The sequence below is a fragment of the Ambystoma mexicanum genome, chromosome 8, assembly GCF_040938575.1.
Source record: "Ambystoma mexicanum isolate Mex_15411 chromosome 8, UKY_AmexF1_1, whole genome shotgun sequence".
In the NCBI taxonomy this organism is placed as follows: Eukaryota; Metazoa; Chordata; class Amphibia; order Caudata; family Ambystomatidae; genus Ambystoma; species Ambystoma mexicanum.
Genome location: NC_090929.1, coordinates 1,485,701,607 through 1,485,719,213, shown reverse-complemented (window position 1 = coordinate 1,485,719,213; position 17,607 = coordinate 1,485,701,607). Strand labels below are relative to the sequence as shown.

The following is a 17,607-nucleotide window of genomic DNA, read 5'->3' as shown; positions in this document are numbered from 1 at the left end:
AAACACGTTGCTGGTGTAATAAAAATGTCTTAACCAGGTCTGCCTTCAACCACTCGATTTATATGCACTATGCGCGACCATCACTGAAGTCCTGTTAAAAGCAAGCATTGGCAAAGCAAACAGTTTTGGCTTGTGTGTATTAGGCATTTACCAAGCACTGCTATTATATGCCCAGACACGCTCACCATTTTGCAGCTGCTTCCATTCATGGCCATTTAATACCACTACGGCAGTGCCTAGCAAATGACTTTCTCTTGCCTATACAAAAGCCGCAAGTGTTGGCATTGCCAATACTTGTTTACTATGAGGTAAGACTGGCTTTCTTTGCCCATGAGGTTTGTAGTCTCTTCCGCAGGCTGATAGCAGTGGAGTTACTGCCTTTGGTGAGCCAATAGCCTTTCTCAGGATGCAGGGGTGGACATCTTTGGTGAAAATTGGTTTTGTCTGAACATTTTTCACTAACGATTTCTGTCTTTGTGGCATGCAATGCAATACCTACAGACATGCATGGCACCCCTGCCATTGCATTGCACGTGGCTATGCATGCTGATGCAAATGATGTCAGAATGCAATCCCTCAGACTGTGCTCGTTTGTGCATCTCAGCAGTGTGCATGCTCAGGCATTGCACACGGCACAAAGGCCACAGGAGTGTTGTATGTAACAATTGAAAGTCCCAAAACATGGGATGCTCTTACAGTATGAAGTTACTTGCCCACATTACACCTCTGCAAACTGCCTAGCACTCATGGAATGCATTTGAGACAAACCCGCTTCTGTTTACGGTATTGACTGGTCCATTTCCCATGACTCCTTGAACCAGTGCTGATTGTTCACTTTGGATTCTGAAACTTGTAGTTTCATTATTACCATTCTACGTATTGGCCTACAAATCTCATTTTGCGAATCAGAAAGTCAGATATGGCATTTGGCTACTTGGTATAATAATCATTGGTGTTGGGAGGAACAATGAGTTTTTTATATGAAAAAAAGGAATTCATCTTAAAAAGATGATTTTGTATATCATGAATAACTTTTGGTGCTCCTGGGTAAGATATCTGGCTATGGGAATACTTATCAATAGACTTCTATATACCCCATTACTTCTAATGCGGCTGCCAAAGGCACTCTACTTCGGATTCCCTAAATTCCACATAAAGTCATAAAATATATTGAATGAAATCATTTAAATGATTCAATGGGCCTCATTACACGGAAGGTGGTGATCCAGGGTGCTATTAGCACCCTGGACCATGCCGGTAAATTACCGGCACCGCCTTGGCGGAAAGGGGATTTACCGCCCCATTCCAAGGTTGGCGGGGCGGTAAATCCCCCTTCCGCCATTACCCTTCCCCATTCCCATTTCTGCCCCATAGGGCTCTATGGGAATGGGGAAGGCGCTAATTACGGCACCGCAATTTTGCGGTGCCGTAATTAGCTCCGAGGTCCCTTAGCGGGTTGGTTTTTACCGCCTGCAAAAAGCAGGCGTTAAAGCACCTACCCGCTAAGGGACCTCGTAGTAAGGCGGTAATGGTTAACGGTCACCGTTACCATTAACGGTGGCCGTTAACCATTACCGCCTTCCGTGTAATGAGGCCCAATATATTTTATGAGTTCATCTTGAATTCAGGGAAGGCTCAATCCGGGGTAGAGTGCCTGTGGCAGCCACATTAGGGTCTATGTAGAGGTGTATGTCTACTTGGCAGCCATGTTCCCCTGGGATATCCAGGAGCAGGCTGCCTGTGACCATGTTCCCCTGGGACTGCCTGTGACCATGTTCCTCTGGGATATCCAGTGGCCATGTTCCCCTGGGATAACCAGGAGAAGGCTGCCTGTGGCCATGTTCCCCTGGGATATCCAGGAGCAGGCTGCCTGTGGCCATGTTCCCCTGGGATATACAGGAGAAGGCTGCCTGTGGCCATGCTCCCCTGGGATATCCAGGAGAAGGCTGCCTGTGTCCGGTGGGACACTGCCTTCTATTCTGTAAACCAAGGCTCATGGGCCTGTAAGCCAGTGTCCCCAAACAAGCAGCCCTCGCCGTATTCCAAGACAGGGTGCGTTGCCTCCATTTAGAAAATGTAGGCCTTGGCTGCTGCAATGCTCTACTCATTTACCCAAATTGCACACACCGCAGCGCCTGTTTCATCTAACTGCTAATTACCTTAAATGGCAGAGGGCCGTCTGGCCTCTTGAGTCTTTATAATGAAGCATTTTGTATCTGGTCTTTCATGTTTGTTATGGTTTTCTTTTCCACTGTGTCTGTTTTTTCTCCCGGGTGAGGGTGTAAGTCATGTTTTGTGGAATCTGTTTTTTGTTTACATGAGTGTGTTGGGTTTATTTCACATGTAACGTCTATCTGTGCGGTCGCTGCTGCAAGGGCAGTCACCGAGCAATGACATGACACCGACAGCTGCCCTGGAGGATACCAGTGAAATCTAAATGAAAGGAATGCAACTGGGTCATGTACAGTGCAACTTCTAATATTCCAACAGCCTCTCCTCCCTGATGGCTACAAGATCCTCTCAGCACCAAGATACGTCCGGTGGGGGGGGGTAGCCCTGATCTTTCCTGAGTGGATTCCTGCCTCTATCATTCCCACTCAGACCTACTCTTTTGAAGGCCTTGTCTGTAGGCTTTCTCTCTCGCCTAACCATTCTCTTACTGTATTTACCATCTACCGGCCTCCTGGTCAAATCACCTAATTTCTCTCTGAGTGGGCAGAACTCTCCTCCTCCCTCCTGGCCTCTACCACTCAACTCCTCCTCCTCGGTAACCTCAATATACATTTAGACTCTCCTTGCTCCTCCTCTGTACTCTTCCTAGACCTCTGCGACTTCCTCTCACGGTCCATCCTCCCCTCTGGCCCGACTCACTCTGCAGGGCACACACTCAATGTCTTGATCTCCTCTGACCTCCCCATCTCCATCCCTCTGACCACTCCTCTTTCCTGGAGCAATCACTCCCTCCTCTCATCTCTCCCTCTCTTCCCCCAAGCCAAGCCTACGCCAACACTGCCACCTACCTTCTCGGACATCGGGCCCATGAAGCATGTGTCAGTTGAGGCTTTTGCCACCACTCCCCCCCCTCCCTCCACCTTTGGCTGTCTCACATCCTGACACAGCCCGGTCTCTGCTCTAGTCTTCAATTTCTGATACACTTGATGCTCTTGCCCCTGTCATGAGGATACGTTTGAAGTCCAAAGCAAAGTGCAATTCCTGGTATGACTCTGACCTATCTACACCTAAATGTAAGTGTAGGGCGGCTGAGAGGAAATGGAGGATTTCCTGTTCATCCTCAGACAAACTGGCCTGTTGCCTGTTATAAAGGCAATACCGACTCTCTGTCCTCAACAAGAAGAGAGTCCACATTCAAGCTCGTGTCTCTGCTGCATCTAACAACTCGGCTGAACTCTTTAAAATCTGCAAGGAGCTGGACAACCCTGCTGCAGTCTCTAGCCCTCCTGTTGCCTCCCAGGCTCTTTGCAATGCTCTTGCCTCTCAATTCATTTAAAAAACCCAGGACATCCTGTCCACCCTCTCCACCCACACCCCTTCTCTCCCCTCTCCATCTGTGCTTGCTGACCCTCCTTTAGCCACCCCCCCCCCACCATCCTATTCGTCCTTTCCTCTTTTCTCCCCTGACAAGGTCACTAGACAAGTCCGATCTATGAAAGCCTGGTCAAAACAGGTTCATCCCTGTTCCTCTAAAACCATCAAGGACCACATTGACACCCTCGCTCCGGCCCTGCCTGATTTTTGCAACCACTCCTTTGCCTCGGGACACTTCCACTCCCCTCTGAAGCACTCCTTTGTGCATCCTCTTCTCAAGAAACCCACAGATGATCCTTCTTGTCCAGCTAACTATCGCCCAATTTCCATTACTCCTTTTCTGTGCAAACTCCTGGAAAAGTTGGCAATCTCTCACCTTAACGTTCATTGCAATTCTGTTGGCTGTCTCCATGGCCACCAGTCTGGCTTCAGAGCTGCCAGAAGCACAAACTGCTCTACTGAACATCCGTGAAGAACTGCTCTCCAACCTTGACTCTAACATTCCCTCTGTCCTCCTCCTCCGCGATCTCTCTTCTGCCTTCGACACGGTCAACCATACCATCCTGCTCAACCGTCTGTGAAAACCTGGGTATCACTGATCAGGCTCTGGCCTGGCTGACCTCTTTCCTCTCAGATCGACCCTCCCTGGTCCAACTTGGGTCCTTCCTTTCATCTATCTTCCTCTGTTCACCAGGGGTCTAACCTCTCGCCCTGGCTTTTCAACCAATACCTGGCAACTCTCGCCCACTGCATTGCCACATTCTGCTCAAATTTCCAGTGCTACGCTGATGACACTCAACTCATTTTCAGGCTGCCCTCTGCCACCTCCTCTCCCTCTCTCATCTCTGATTGCCTAACTGCCATTTAAGATTGGTGTGCCGCCAATGATCTTTGTCTGAATGCCAGCAAGATGAGATCATCCTCATCGGCACACCTTCACCGTCCTTTCCACTCACTCTTAGAAGAGAGGGACACAGTGTGTCTTGCGCTGATCCCTACAACCACGGAGGCTGCAGCATTTTGAATCCTTTTGAGAAGCGGAAGGGAATATTTTGGAAGACTCGAATAGAGTGAGTTGCCATAATCCAACCAAGAAGTGACGGCAGCATTTACAGCCATTTCCAAGGCATAGGCCCAGAGCGAGAGAAAAGGAATGAAGAATCAAATCCAAAAGTTTTAAAAAGTACAAGCACTGGATCGACATAAACTTGATATAACATGGACCACAGATAGGATCCCGATGGGTGGAGTGCTATGTTGCAAGGAAGAGTGTGTGGAAGTGACATTATCACTGGAAATGCCCTGTGCTGACTGTTTTTTAGATATGTTTTTTAGATATGATGAGAACTATTTATGTGCAGTAACCCTGATGCCTATTGCCTTTAATAGGCAACACAGAATGGCATGGTCAAGGTTTCTTTTATCATTGCAGGGTGCAATCTCCACTGATTGGACATTCTGTCTTTTGATGTTTTTCAGTCCCTGAGATTACCCCCTCTTTGTGTTAGACATGTTCACCAAACCGGAAGGGCAGTGTAGATGCATATTGCTATTTTTATATTTGCACTTTTCTGGCTTTTGCCTCTATCACACAGCACCACGTTTCACGTTTTGTCCCAAAGGTACTGGGGTAACAGGCAATCATTGAGGTCAATGTGGATAGTCAGAAATAGAAAATTAGCACAAAGTCTACATGTTACTATATCCAAAAAAGTAATGGATGGAATGTTTTGAATAAATCAGCACCACTGGCATTGCTCTGGACAACGTTCTTCACCATCGTTTTTTAGCCCGTCTGCGCCATTGCTAAAAGGGGCAAATCAGTCCGGTATTGCCACAAGTGATAGTAGCCCAGCCCAACCTGCTAGTCCAGGTCCCCCCTGCACGGAAACACAAGCAACTCCCGACATGTTTCGGCCTTGTTGGGCCTCCTCAGTGAGGTGCAGCTTGGTTTCCTATGGCGCAGCGAGCAAGGGACCCAGGTCTGGGCATACCCTCTCTCACACAGGAAGACAAACTACAACCAAAAATGTGTTAAGTGGTGCCTGCATGCAGAACCAAATTATTTAATATGAATGGAGTGTGACGAGCATATGCCAGAATCATATGTTATGTGGCATCCGTTTTTTCAACGCCCAACTACCAATGATTTGGCCCTTGAACTGTTAGTGTTGCCTGGTAACTTCATAGACTGCAATGTGAACAGTACATGATATGTTGTGCATTGCACAGCTGGAAAATAGCAGTTGCTTTGGCAAAGATGAAGAGTAATGCAACATCATCTTTAAAGGTTATTTGCTGGATGAGGAGTGCTGTGTTTTTGGTCGTGTCAGTGAATTGATTGCTAGAACCAGAACTGAATTTAGATTGTGGGTCTCTGCCCGCATGTATTGGGCACCACTAAAGCAACTGGCTATCGTATAATGCACAATTGTCATAGTGAGCATTCACAGCACTGTACCCTTGTCTAAGAGTGCAGTTGCCTAACGGCTCAGGGTACACGTATGTGGAGGCTGTGTGTGTGTGTTACAAGATTGTCACCACATTAGGTTATTAAGCGCAATTAGGCCCCCATACGGCACTGTGTGTGAAGTGCAGGGGTGGAGTCTTTGAGGCTACAGACCTACAATATAAGCACTAGTGCAAAAGGTCTACACTGGAGTGCCCGCGGGCCCTCAACAACCACAAAGCACATGTTGTCAAGCCCAAAGTGGAGAAGCTGGGATGGAACAGATCGGAATTTGCTCCAGAACGGACTCGCAGACTTAGCGCAATGTCCGCAGAATGTGAAATTGGGTTTTGGGTAGTAGATAGCCTCGGAAACCCATCAAAAACAAAGTTCACTGTTTTTTATGGCTACTGTAAGTGCACACATACTATTTGACATCAAGTGTGTGCGGTAACAGTTTGGACCAACCTTGACGCCCTCAACATAATGTTCACTCTTCTGAGCCATGTAAGGGCGCGATACCATTGGCTTACATTGTGAGAGCGTGTTTCAATGAGGACTAAGCTGGAAGATTATCGGCGGTTGATGAAATTACTGTTTCACTTCCTAGGCAGTTAGGACATTGTGTCGCCATTTGGTGTTCACACCACTGTTTAAACATGGGGTGCTTCTGCACATGCTGTGTGTTTCCTGGGAGTGCCTAAAGAAAGGGCAGCCAGGGAGCAGGAGGGATGGAGGACACGACAGTTGGCATGCAGGAAGACAGCATTGGCTAATGGATGCCTGCTGGTGGTACTGGGTGTGCGGATGGATGGATGATCAGACGATTGATCTTCTATGGAATTGGGACAGGCGGTGAGGCACGTGTTGCATAACTTCCAGATGATTGCTGCAGGAGACCCTGCACACAGCTCAGAAATCTGGAACATGGCCCTGTACAAGGGAGTGTCCGCTAGTCAAATGAGATGCATCGCCGTGCCATTAATCGCTTCAGAATTCCTTCCAGACCCCAGAGCGAGAGGGAGTGGGAGAGGGAGGGAGAGAGAAAGAGACGGATTTCCTAGGGGGAGTTGAGCCTCTGGAGGTGAACTCAGGATGTGCTGACCCAGTACAAGAATATAACAACACATGTCCATTTTGACAGACTACGACTAAGCAGTTCTATTCTGTCAAATAGTAGTTATGAGCTAGTGTTATTTGTGTGTATTGCTGTGTGGTTCTAGTTGGCAAAGGTGACACAGCACCCTAGGTTTGATAGGGGGGCCAAGGACTAGGGGACCCAGTGTGGGTCTGAGCTTTGGGAGACCTAGAAAGGGGGCTCTGAACATTTATGAAGGGCTAGAAGACCAGAAAAGTCTGAAGAGTACTTGAAAGAGATCATGAGATGGAAAATGAATGTGTCCCTGTAAGAGAATAAAAAGCTTAATTGTAAGATAACAGTAGACCTTTATCCTAAGTGTCATTTCTGCATTACTGGAAATTTGCAATTGTAAATAATTCATGCCTCTCACACCTTTCTGGAAAGCAAATCATTGCGTACTGGTGTTATGAGGTGTACATGAGGGTGGACTTAACCCCAGGGCATAGGGTTTGTAGCATTTAATGTGGAGCGAGGCATTGACATAACCTCATCTCCAATTGTGACATTTTTGCACTTCAAGAAACCTGGGTGAGTGCCGGTAGGATACTGATAGATGGTTTTAAGATCCTAACTAACCCCGCCATTCACCCACTCTGGTGTGGGGCGTCCCACAAGAGGATTATGTATATTGGTTAATAATACCCGCGTGCTCTACGAGTATTGTAACCGTGGAAAGTCACCTTATGTTTTAAGTGGTATTATTTCTGGTTTGGGCACCATTGTGGAGTTGCTGCTTATTAATGCGTATTCCCCTCCTGGGGATGCACATATTGAGGCTATTGTGAAGTTAGTAGAAGATACGACGGAGAGGTTGATGGATGACTCTCTAAAAAATCCCAATTGATGGTAATAGGGGAGTTTAATTCCTACTGCCAGTCGGCCTCCATTAGTATGGATTTTTGGCAGGATGTTTGTGGTTCATTTGTGTTGATCTGCCCTATTGATCCGATTAAATACATCAAGAGTCGGATCCAATTCAGAAATGGTGTAAGATGGCTTGAGACTCTCTGAAATTTTGGATTGAGGTTTCTCAATCCTTCTCATCCCAATGGTGCAGGAAATTGGGACACCTGGTGTAATGGCACTGCAAAATTCTGAATTGATTATATTTTTGCAAGTGAGGGAGTATGTAATATAATGACGAATATGGCTCATGAATCTACCAACCTTATCAACCTCAAAATTCTGAAACGTATCCTCCATGGTAAGACGCAACAGCCTCAAAAGCTGAAAGATATGAGTCTACAGGTCAATGCTGGAGGTAATAGGATAACGTGGTCTGATAAGAACATTGATAGATTTGACAGGATATTTTAATAATTGGAATTGGAACCCCATGATCTGACATGGATTAGTGTAATGGATATTTGTAAAATGCTGGATACTATTCTTATGACTCATCCCAAATGTCATATTGAGCAACAGTAGGGAAAAAAACATGATAATAATTATGATAGAACCATTTATGTGAGGAAAAACCTATTGGGTAAAAGCATTCAAATGATTAAACAAACTTATTCAATGAGTGATCTGGAGAAAAGGAGTGCAGTGTCTATCCTTGTACACAGTATAAGAATTGGCTTCATTTATATAAATGTGATACTTATAATGCCAATTGGAGAAAGATTTTAACATTTTTTAAAACCAATGACTCAAGGCGGTTTTGGTATCTTTATAGGCAATACCTTGCGGTTGACTTTCTCAATGAAGTTAATACTATTACTGCAGAATAATGGGTTGAGTACGTTTGTGGTTATTACTTTGACGAAAATGTTGAATGTTACTCTATGATATGATATGGCATTTATAACGCTCCTATACACAAGTGTTTCAAGGCGTGACGAGGCAGGGAGGGGGAACAAAGGGAAGACCGAGACAACGATCTTACTAGGCCAGGTGATATTGAGATTGCGCAGGTGCAGGGGAGGGGGAGAGGGAGGGGAAAAGTGTGAGGGGAAAGAGGAGGGTCAGTGCAGTACATGGGATCAGCAGTAAATATAAATAAAAACCAATAAATAAAAAGTGCAGACATCAAGTGTCAAGTGCTGGTAGGGGACTGTAGCGATACAGAAACAGCCCCCGAGTGCAAGGGTTGCCAGGTAACCAGTGCTGTTTCGGTTTCAGCCAGGAGTTCAGCAGGGGAGAGGAAGAGGGAAAGCAGAACAAAGAGGAAGGTATTGAGGTGCTTCCGGAACTGGAGATGGTTCTCCTCAAGTTTCAGAGAGGCAGGGAGGCTGTTCCAGAGGGAGGGCACAGCTAAAGAAAGAGATCTACCACCGACTCGTTGCTTGGAGAAGCGACTGACCCTGAGGGAGTTGGAGGCAGATGAGCGAAGAGCTTGAGAAGGAAGATATTTACGAAGAGAGAGTTGAAGGTATTGGGGCCCCAAAGGCCTTGTGGACAATGCAGAGGGTTTTGAACTTAATCCTCACAGCCACTGTGAGCCAGTGCAGGGATTTCAGTCCTGGAGAGATAGGATCCCTGGGCATGAGGCCAAGGACAAGTCTTGCAGTCCTGTTTTGGATGAGTTGCAGAGGGTGGAAAGTAGAGGCAGGCAGATTTAGAAAGAGGCTATTACAGTAGTCCAGCCTAGAGAGAACCAGAGCTCTGCAGACAGTGAGATTCTGGGGGAAAGAGAGGAAGGAAGAATACCTCTGAGGAAGTGCAGCTGGTAGTGTGACTTCTTAGAGACGTATACCAGTTTATGTGCATGGGCCCTTGAGACTTTCACCTTTTCATTTGGAGGACACTGTGAGAGTAATAATGAGACTTAAACCATCCCGAGCTGCAGAACCAGGTGGTCTTGCAAATGCTCTAATTAAGCAAAACTCATCGAAGTGTCCAACCTTGCTATCTAAATTGTTTACCTCTCTTGGGGGAAAGCTGTGAAATTCCAGAGAGCTGGAAAAATATCTTAATTTCTATACATAGAAAAGGTATAACCCCCTACCGCTCTAATTATAGATTACTTGCTATGTCCGATACATGCTGTAAGATTTTTAGCACCTTATTGCTGAAAATTATTAATATATGGATAAGGGAGGATAATATTAATCCTTACAAGAAAACTGGATTCATGTCAGGATACAGCACTTGATAATATGTTCACACTTAGTTATTTTATATCTGTTACCTCTAGATGACCAGAAAGCAGTCTATATATGTGCTTTGTAGATTAGAGCGGGGCTTTTGACAGTGTCAACCAGGAAAGACTCTGGAACATACTACAGGGATGGGGTATCTGCACTTTGATGTTACACTTTGTTAAGGCAATGTATTCTCCCACTCTATTTGTATGGACAGGAGTGGATCTCTTACGGTTCCTGTACATACAAATGAATATTTAAAACCGGGCTGTGTGATCACTCCTGCCCTATACAATTTATATGTGGCTGGCATGAACGCCAGTTGGATCGAAATTAATAGCTTTCCTCCTAAACTTGGTGGAGTGGGAATCAGATGGTTAACATACGAGGATGACACTGTCATCATGGACAAAAGTCCCATTTATCTACAAAGACTGTTGGACGCCCTGTGTAATTATGCCACAATGAATGATCTTGTTATCAATACAAAAAAGACAAAGGTTGTGATGTTCCGTGCCCCGTTCAGGAAAAAAAGAAAATAATTTTCGTGGATGATGAACAATTAACTTTTGGAGGTAGTGGATTCTTATCCTTATTTGGGACTGTCTATTGCTAGTCACCCCTCTATTCTGCTGTATGAGAACATATTATCCGGTAAGATGACGAATAAGTGGAACGTCATCAGAAGATACCTTGCGAAGAGGGGTGGATACTCTTGAGGGGTTTTCTGAAATCTATAAATATAGTATTCTACCAGGAGCACTCTATGTATTGCAGATTCCTGAAGAGAAATGTGTTACTTGAGTCGATAGACTTGAAGGAAGGCTATGAAGAGCTGCACTTAAGGTCCCCAGTGTGGTTCCGGTAGAAGCTATTAGGTGTGAGCTGGGCTTGGTACCACTTTCTACTTTCAGAACAATATGATGCATTAAGTTATATAATAATATAATGCAAACAACAGACCAAGAGAATCTTTTTGGAATGAAAGCCAACGCAGCACGTTTAGGTTGTAAGAACATTTTGATGGGGAAAACTGCAGTGTACTGTGAATTATTTTTTTCAGAACATTAACTTAAACGCCCGGGTATATAATAACGTGGATCCATGTTTTAACACCCAAATGAAAAGGAAAGCTGCTGAATGGGATATGATCACCTCATTGGATTACTTGAGCTCTAAAAAACGATATGCACTTTACACTGTGCAAAATTTTGACCTAGGAAAACTATGCGATTATTTATTGAAATATGGGAACTATGATTTTAAAGCATTTATGATGTTTCTTCGTTTTAATATACTTCCTTGTAATAGGTATACTGTGGGATGGAGATCTATTCCATATGAAAATGGGATATGTCGCTATTGTGAACATGTTGAAACAGCAAAACACACATTCACCACGTGCCCAAATTAGTTTGTTTTTATTATAGGGGCTATAATGATGTGGTGAGCAAGTTAGATATGATTGTCTCGGATCAATTCTGGTTGGCTTTCTATGCGGCGCATCCCTGGTATACATTGGTGCTGCTTATTTTATATGGAAACGAATTTTAAAGTGATTCTTTTATGTGATGTTATTTAATGATTATGAATCGCTACAGAACTTTCTTGTACAAGGTGTATTAATCTAAATGATTTTATTTGAGGTGTCCTGTAATCGTTTGTAATAATGTGGGTTTAGAATTTAGTTACTATGTTTATTATATTATGTAATAAGATTGTGTATAAGATTTAAAAAGCACATTAAATGCAAAAATAAATAACCTTACGCAATGGCGGCATGAAGAGCAGAGTGCTTCTTGTGTTTGGGGGACCAATGTTCTCGGGTTCGCAGCTGTAGATGCCCACGTCTTGCATTCTTGCAATACAGGGGACTGCGACATGGATGCACCAGAATAGTACAAGGCTTTGGTTAAACTGGGAAAGGTTAAATGCGAACATGCGTTTTCCCACGTTTTAGCTTGAATGTTGCAGTGAAATACATATCATCCCATAGAGGTAGTGTACCTTTGAAAAATATCTTGCCCCAAAATTATTTTTTCACTGTCTGGAAGTGAGCATTTTATGAATGCATTATATACCAGTAGTTATTGACCGCTCTCTAAACATTCCGATTGGCTGAGACGAGGTCAATATTCATCTCCATGTGCTAACAGTAGATGTTCACTGTATCCATTGTATTCAGTGTTGGTTCAGACATCATGCCCAATCTTTCCATGAAATTCCATACTCAATCCTTTAAACCTAGTTTATAGTGTGGCTGTGCTCCTGGGAGGCTGCATTACACAGTGGGGAATGAGAACTAGAAACCTAAGCACCATTGCGGGCAATGACATAATGCCAGATCACCGCACCGGCCGGTTCCGCATCACCAGCAAAGCTAGACCTTCAAACATCAACCTCCAGCTTTCCCACAACCGCTGTGCTTTGTGAATCCTTCAGACTCTAGTTCGTCCACCCAACCTTTTCTGCAGTCTTTGTGCTAACGGTTAAAAAATCATCTGTCCTTCAACTTTTGTGTATGGGATGTTATTCTGACTCCATTCTCAGCTGGCTGTGCAGTCTCCATTTTTAATCTGTTCCTGGGACTGCATGCCCAATCTTGCCTTCAAACATTAGGTTCTAGCAGACCCCATACTCTATCTCTTATGCCAGATCTCTCCTTTTACACTCCCTTTTTTAATTCGTTCTCAGATAGTTAACTAGATGCTATTTTCAATCCTTCATTCAGCCGTCATGTTCAATCTATGCTTTGGACACCATGCTAAACTTCCTTCATATAGCATAATAAATCTGTCCATTGCCTCCTTGCCCAGAAATGGATGCGATTGTGGTTTCATTGACGAGAACACCTAATCGTGCACCAGTTAATTAGATTAAGGCCATTGTACACATCCCAAAAGGGTGAGGATGATTGCACGGATTCAGACGAGAGAGGCTTGGAACCGCGTGTGAAATGTCAAGTCAATTTACACAATTCCACACATGCCGAGTCTTCATCACTCACCTGATGCGCGTAATTTCCAATGACGTGGAATCTATTAAATGTCCTTGGGTAGATTTCAGATCTTGTCAGCAATCCATGTTTCTTCCTCATTTATCTTGTATTTCTCTTATGTTGTGAAGCCTCCCCTATCCGTACACTTTTTTTTTTGTAGATGACAGGAAGTAGTTAGTGATAATGGTATGAGTTTATAATCTGACCATCCACAGATGCTTTCCATGTATCACGCTCCCCTTGATTGTCTCATATGATCTGATGCTTTTGCCTTGTGATTGGCCAGGTGATGGCTGGATTCACAGAGCGCTGGTGGTCAACTCTATGGTGCACATCATCGAAGAGATCCAAGCCTTCAAGGACCCGCAGCCGGTGGAAAATCTTATCATCTCCAGGGCACAGGTAGGAAATAATGCCACAGAAAAGACACATAGTATATACATGTATATATATTTATTGGATTCTAAAAGTGTCTGTGCAAGAATATCTGTGGAAAGCACAACACGTGGTACATAAGAACATGAAATGTGTGTAGAAATAGATTAACAGAGTTGTGGCAGCAAGAAGTTGTGAGATAAGATTTCGATCATAAACACTGCTACATATTTACAGATAAAGCAAATATGATCATTTATAGAGTGGTCCAGATGTAGACCATGACACATTTATTTATAATGATCAAGAACATTAGTCAAACATAGCATGGGTCTACAACTGTGCAAGACGAACCATGCAGTGCCCCAGTTCAACAGTTAGCAGCACTCTTGCAATTGTTCCGAACCCCAGCATGTTTTGTTGAGTATGTGAAAAAGATGTGACACATTAAATACATGTTAAAAGCACCCATTGAGGGGATGCTTCTTTAAGAAAGAGGGGCTACAAGTGCAAAGTAGTGGACTCGAAAGGCCACAGAGGGGTATTTGGCAGTTTTAAGATAGTACTTTCCTTGCAAACAGAGATGGTGGTTAAGGATGAAGAAGGACATGTTCAAAGAGAGTTACGGTGAAGTCTACGGTGAAGGATGTGTAATGGCCCCTCCTATGACTTGAGATCCCGATAATGGGGCAGCGAGAAGGACCGCCTAACAAAGTGTTTAAGCCCAGACAGTTTTTTAAATTTGGATAATTGGTGCCAATCATTGTCCTGTACAAGGAGGGGGCTGGGCTGGAATATTAACTGCATCTCAAGCATTCCATGCTGTGTATATCCTTACACATGCAAAGTATCCTTTGCAAAAAGGATACACCCAGCATGGAATGCTGTGAGTGCATGCTCCATGTGGCACAGGAGCGCATGGATGCCACCGAATGTCCCATTGAAAGTAACATGAGGACATCACAGTGTGACTGCTCTTCTCCACTTATTACGGGAATAACCCAGTTATCTCTCGCATCGAACCAAAAAATACACAACAGCTTTCAATTTCTGAAAAGCCTCTCTCCTGCAAAGCACCATGGGCGATATAGCTATTATTCTGGGAGAAAAGGGCACCCCCTTCTCTGTCAAATATTTTAAAAACGACTGGACACAATAACCACAGACCCCTCGTGGAAATAGTCTATGCTATGTGCCTAAATTGTTTTGTACCTGGTCCAATTCCGTCCAGAAGTTTTTCCCCTGCGCTGAGCAGAAATGTTGACTTTTTCTCTATGGGAATATGAATAGGGACTAGGCCAAAAATGTGTTTTTATTACTTATTTAATAACTTCTTCATTTAGTAATGGATCTTTCCCAACATTTCCAGTCAAAGGGGGATGAGGGGTGACAAACATTTTACTTACACAATCTCCCCCAAATCTGTCATTCGAGTCAAAAGTTGTTAGCAATCCATTTTTTGGGTTGCCTGTGTATTTCGATACTCCAAAATACATATATATATATACACACCAAGAAAGTTATGGTGGGTTTAAAAAGGTTTGAAAAAAAAACCTTCACCTGAAATATAAAGTAGGAAGGTTCATTTGAGCCAGGTCACACATTCCACAATGCCCCTTAGTAGCCATCGCTAGAAGTTCACCTCCAGTTCTGAGCCACAACAACAAGGCATTGTGGGTATAGAAACTAATTCAAATGCAAACCTTTTTCTCCAGGAAATTCTTTTGTCTATGAGGGCAGTGCTATTTTATACATGACTTTATATATACATATATATATAAATATATCATAGGGCGGTGATAAATAGTTAAGGTGAGTCAGAGACACATAGGAACCCCTCAAATTTCTATTGCTAATAACGTTTGATTCGAGTAACAGATTTGACCGAAATTGCACGAGTGATTGGATTAGTTAAAAAATAAGGACGTTATTAAGCATCAAAGAACATGGTACATTTTTGCCAAAGTGCACAGCCCAAACCCTGGACGGATTTGGACCAGGTCTGAAACAACTTGGGCAGGAAGCGATCAAAAAAGTGCTTTGCTTGGTTTGGGGTTATTCTGTGCGGTGGTGCCCTCTTGCCCCAAAAAATTGAGCTATCTCCCATGGTGCATTGCAGGATTATGGTTTTCAGAAAAGAAACAACTGCCATCTTGTTTTTCTCTTGATGTGAGAGATATTTGTGGCTATAGCCGGGGATATGGGAAAATGAAACACAGTAAAAAGCTATTTGCAGGTAAAAAAACATGGAAATGCCATCAGGCTAGAGGTGGGGGGAGAGGCTAGAGGGCACCAAGTGAAATTTTGGAGTTGAAGGGGGTCTAGGGACTGAGTTTGCAGCACAAAGCTTTCCGTACCCTCCGCCTTAGCCGACATCTGAAAGCAAACTGCATCAAAGAAACGGCGTGTGTTGTGGGGGGAAAGGGAGAGGGCAGGGAAGGTGAGGAGGCCATCTGGGGAGCGGGGAGAGCTGACATAGATGAGAGGGATACTTGGTGAGGTGCTGGGGGCAGTAGAGCATTTTTCTACCCCGTTTTGCCGATATTCGCGGCTACAAAGGACTATGGATAACCACAGGTATGTGTAGTTCAGTATCCTCGGTTACATTTTTTTAAATTTCTTTATTTTATAAAGATATTTCTACAGCTATAGTGACCTCGGGTGTGAAAACACTGGCCATGACAAATGAGGAAGGGGCCAGCCTCCTCAGGCCATGTTGCCAGATAAATGAGCCAAACTTACAAAACCACTTGGAGGAACGGGCCGGCCCTTTCCTTGCTTTGAAGCTAAGCAGCGTCAGTACCTGTTACTGCATGGATGGGCGACCAAATGGGCATCTGAATTATTATTTTTTAAACTGTGCTACTGTCAGTCCTTGTAAGTTTTTCACTCAGAGACCATTTTTTTACCCTTTTGCTGAATTGCATTCTGGTATTTGTAGTCTCCCAGTCAGTAATAATAAAAACAAAATAGAAACAGTGGGTGTCCCATCCCTGCAGTAATTGGGACGAACCCGGCTTACCTTCAAAGGAACGAAGGGGTTATCCCCCTAAAGCCACAATATTTGAGCCTGCCTTACAAGATGACTAAGAAGAACATGGCCTAATGGGGCTGGATCCTTCCTCGCTTTGAAACTAAGCAGTGTCGGTCGCGGTTACTGCATAGATGGCAGACAGTCCACAGCCCTGAAGGCTGTGTGTTTTCTTAGTTTTAAATATCTCACAACCTACGGCACCCACATTATTTTTTTTAAACCATGCTACTGTCAGTCCTTGAAGGTTTTGCACTCAAAGACCATTATTTTGCCTTTTGCTGAATTGCATTCTAGTATGTGTAGTCTCACAGTGAAGATGGGGGAAATAATGCCACTTTGTACACTTTTGCCTAACATGGTTCTATAAGGATTTATATATTTGAGTGACACTATGGTATGTCTACTTTTCAAGTTAACTTTATAAAGCAGAGTATTGTTGAAAGCCGGACATGGGGGTGAGGAGGGGAAATGATGAGAGGGCAAGTAAGTCCTGAGTATTTTCTCACGATGTGGCAAGAGAGTTTGCAATCCTGGACACTGGTGCAGTTATTTTCCCCTGATTGTGGCTGCTTTTCAGGGCACCACTAAAGAACACATCTTGGTGGACAGCGTAACTTTTTTTCAGAAGGCAGATACAACCCCTTGGTTTTTTTTAGGTTGGTAAGCTTGCTCAGTATTTGGATATCAGGATTTTACTCAGGTTGTCATGTTTCCAGTGCAGACACTTACCCACAAGACCACAAGCACTTGCTTCATATTGGGATTTTGTTTTCCATGAAATATTTCACTACAGATTGCTGGGTTTAAAAGGTGAGCACCTTTTATACTTTGCCAGCGTATTTATTGGCAGATTTCCCCTCTCAAGTTATTTTTCTGGTGTTCATTACTTTGTTTTAAAAGTCCAATGCTATTTTGTCTTGCGCACTTTATTCAATTGAAGTACATTTGTATATTTAACTTTAAAATATATGGTCACTT

The 17,607-nt window shown here is 43.9% G+C and overlaps 1 protein-coding gene across 2 annotated transcripts in view; it reads left to right on the top strand.

Moving 5' to 3' along the window:
* The window catches only part of SEMA4G (semaphorin 4G), a 960,547-nt gene that overhangs the window by 767,440 nt on the left and 175,500 nt on the right, over positions 1-17,607 (top strand). For both annotated transcript variants that reach the window (XM_069611666.1, XM_069611665.1), the window contains exon 12: positions 13,507-13,622. In XM_069611666.1, the coding sequence (XP_069467767.1) occupies positions 13,507-13,622 (116 nt within the window). The remainder of the gene's footprint in view (positions 1-13,506; positions 13,623-17,607) is intronic.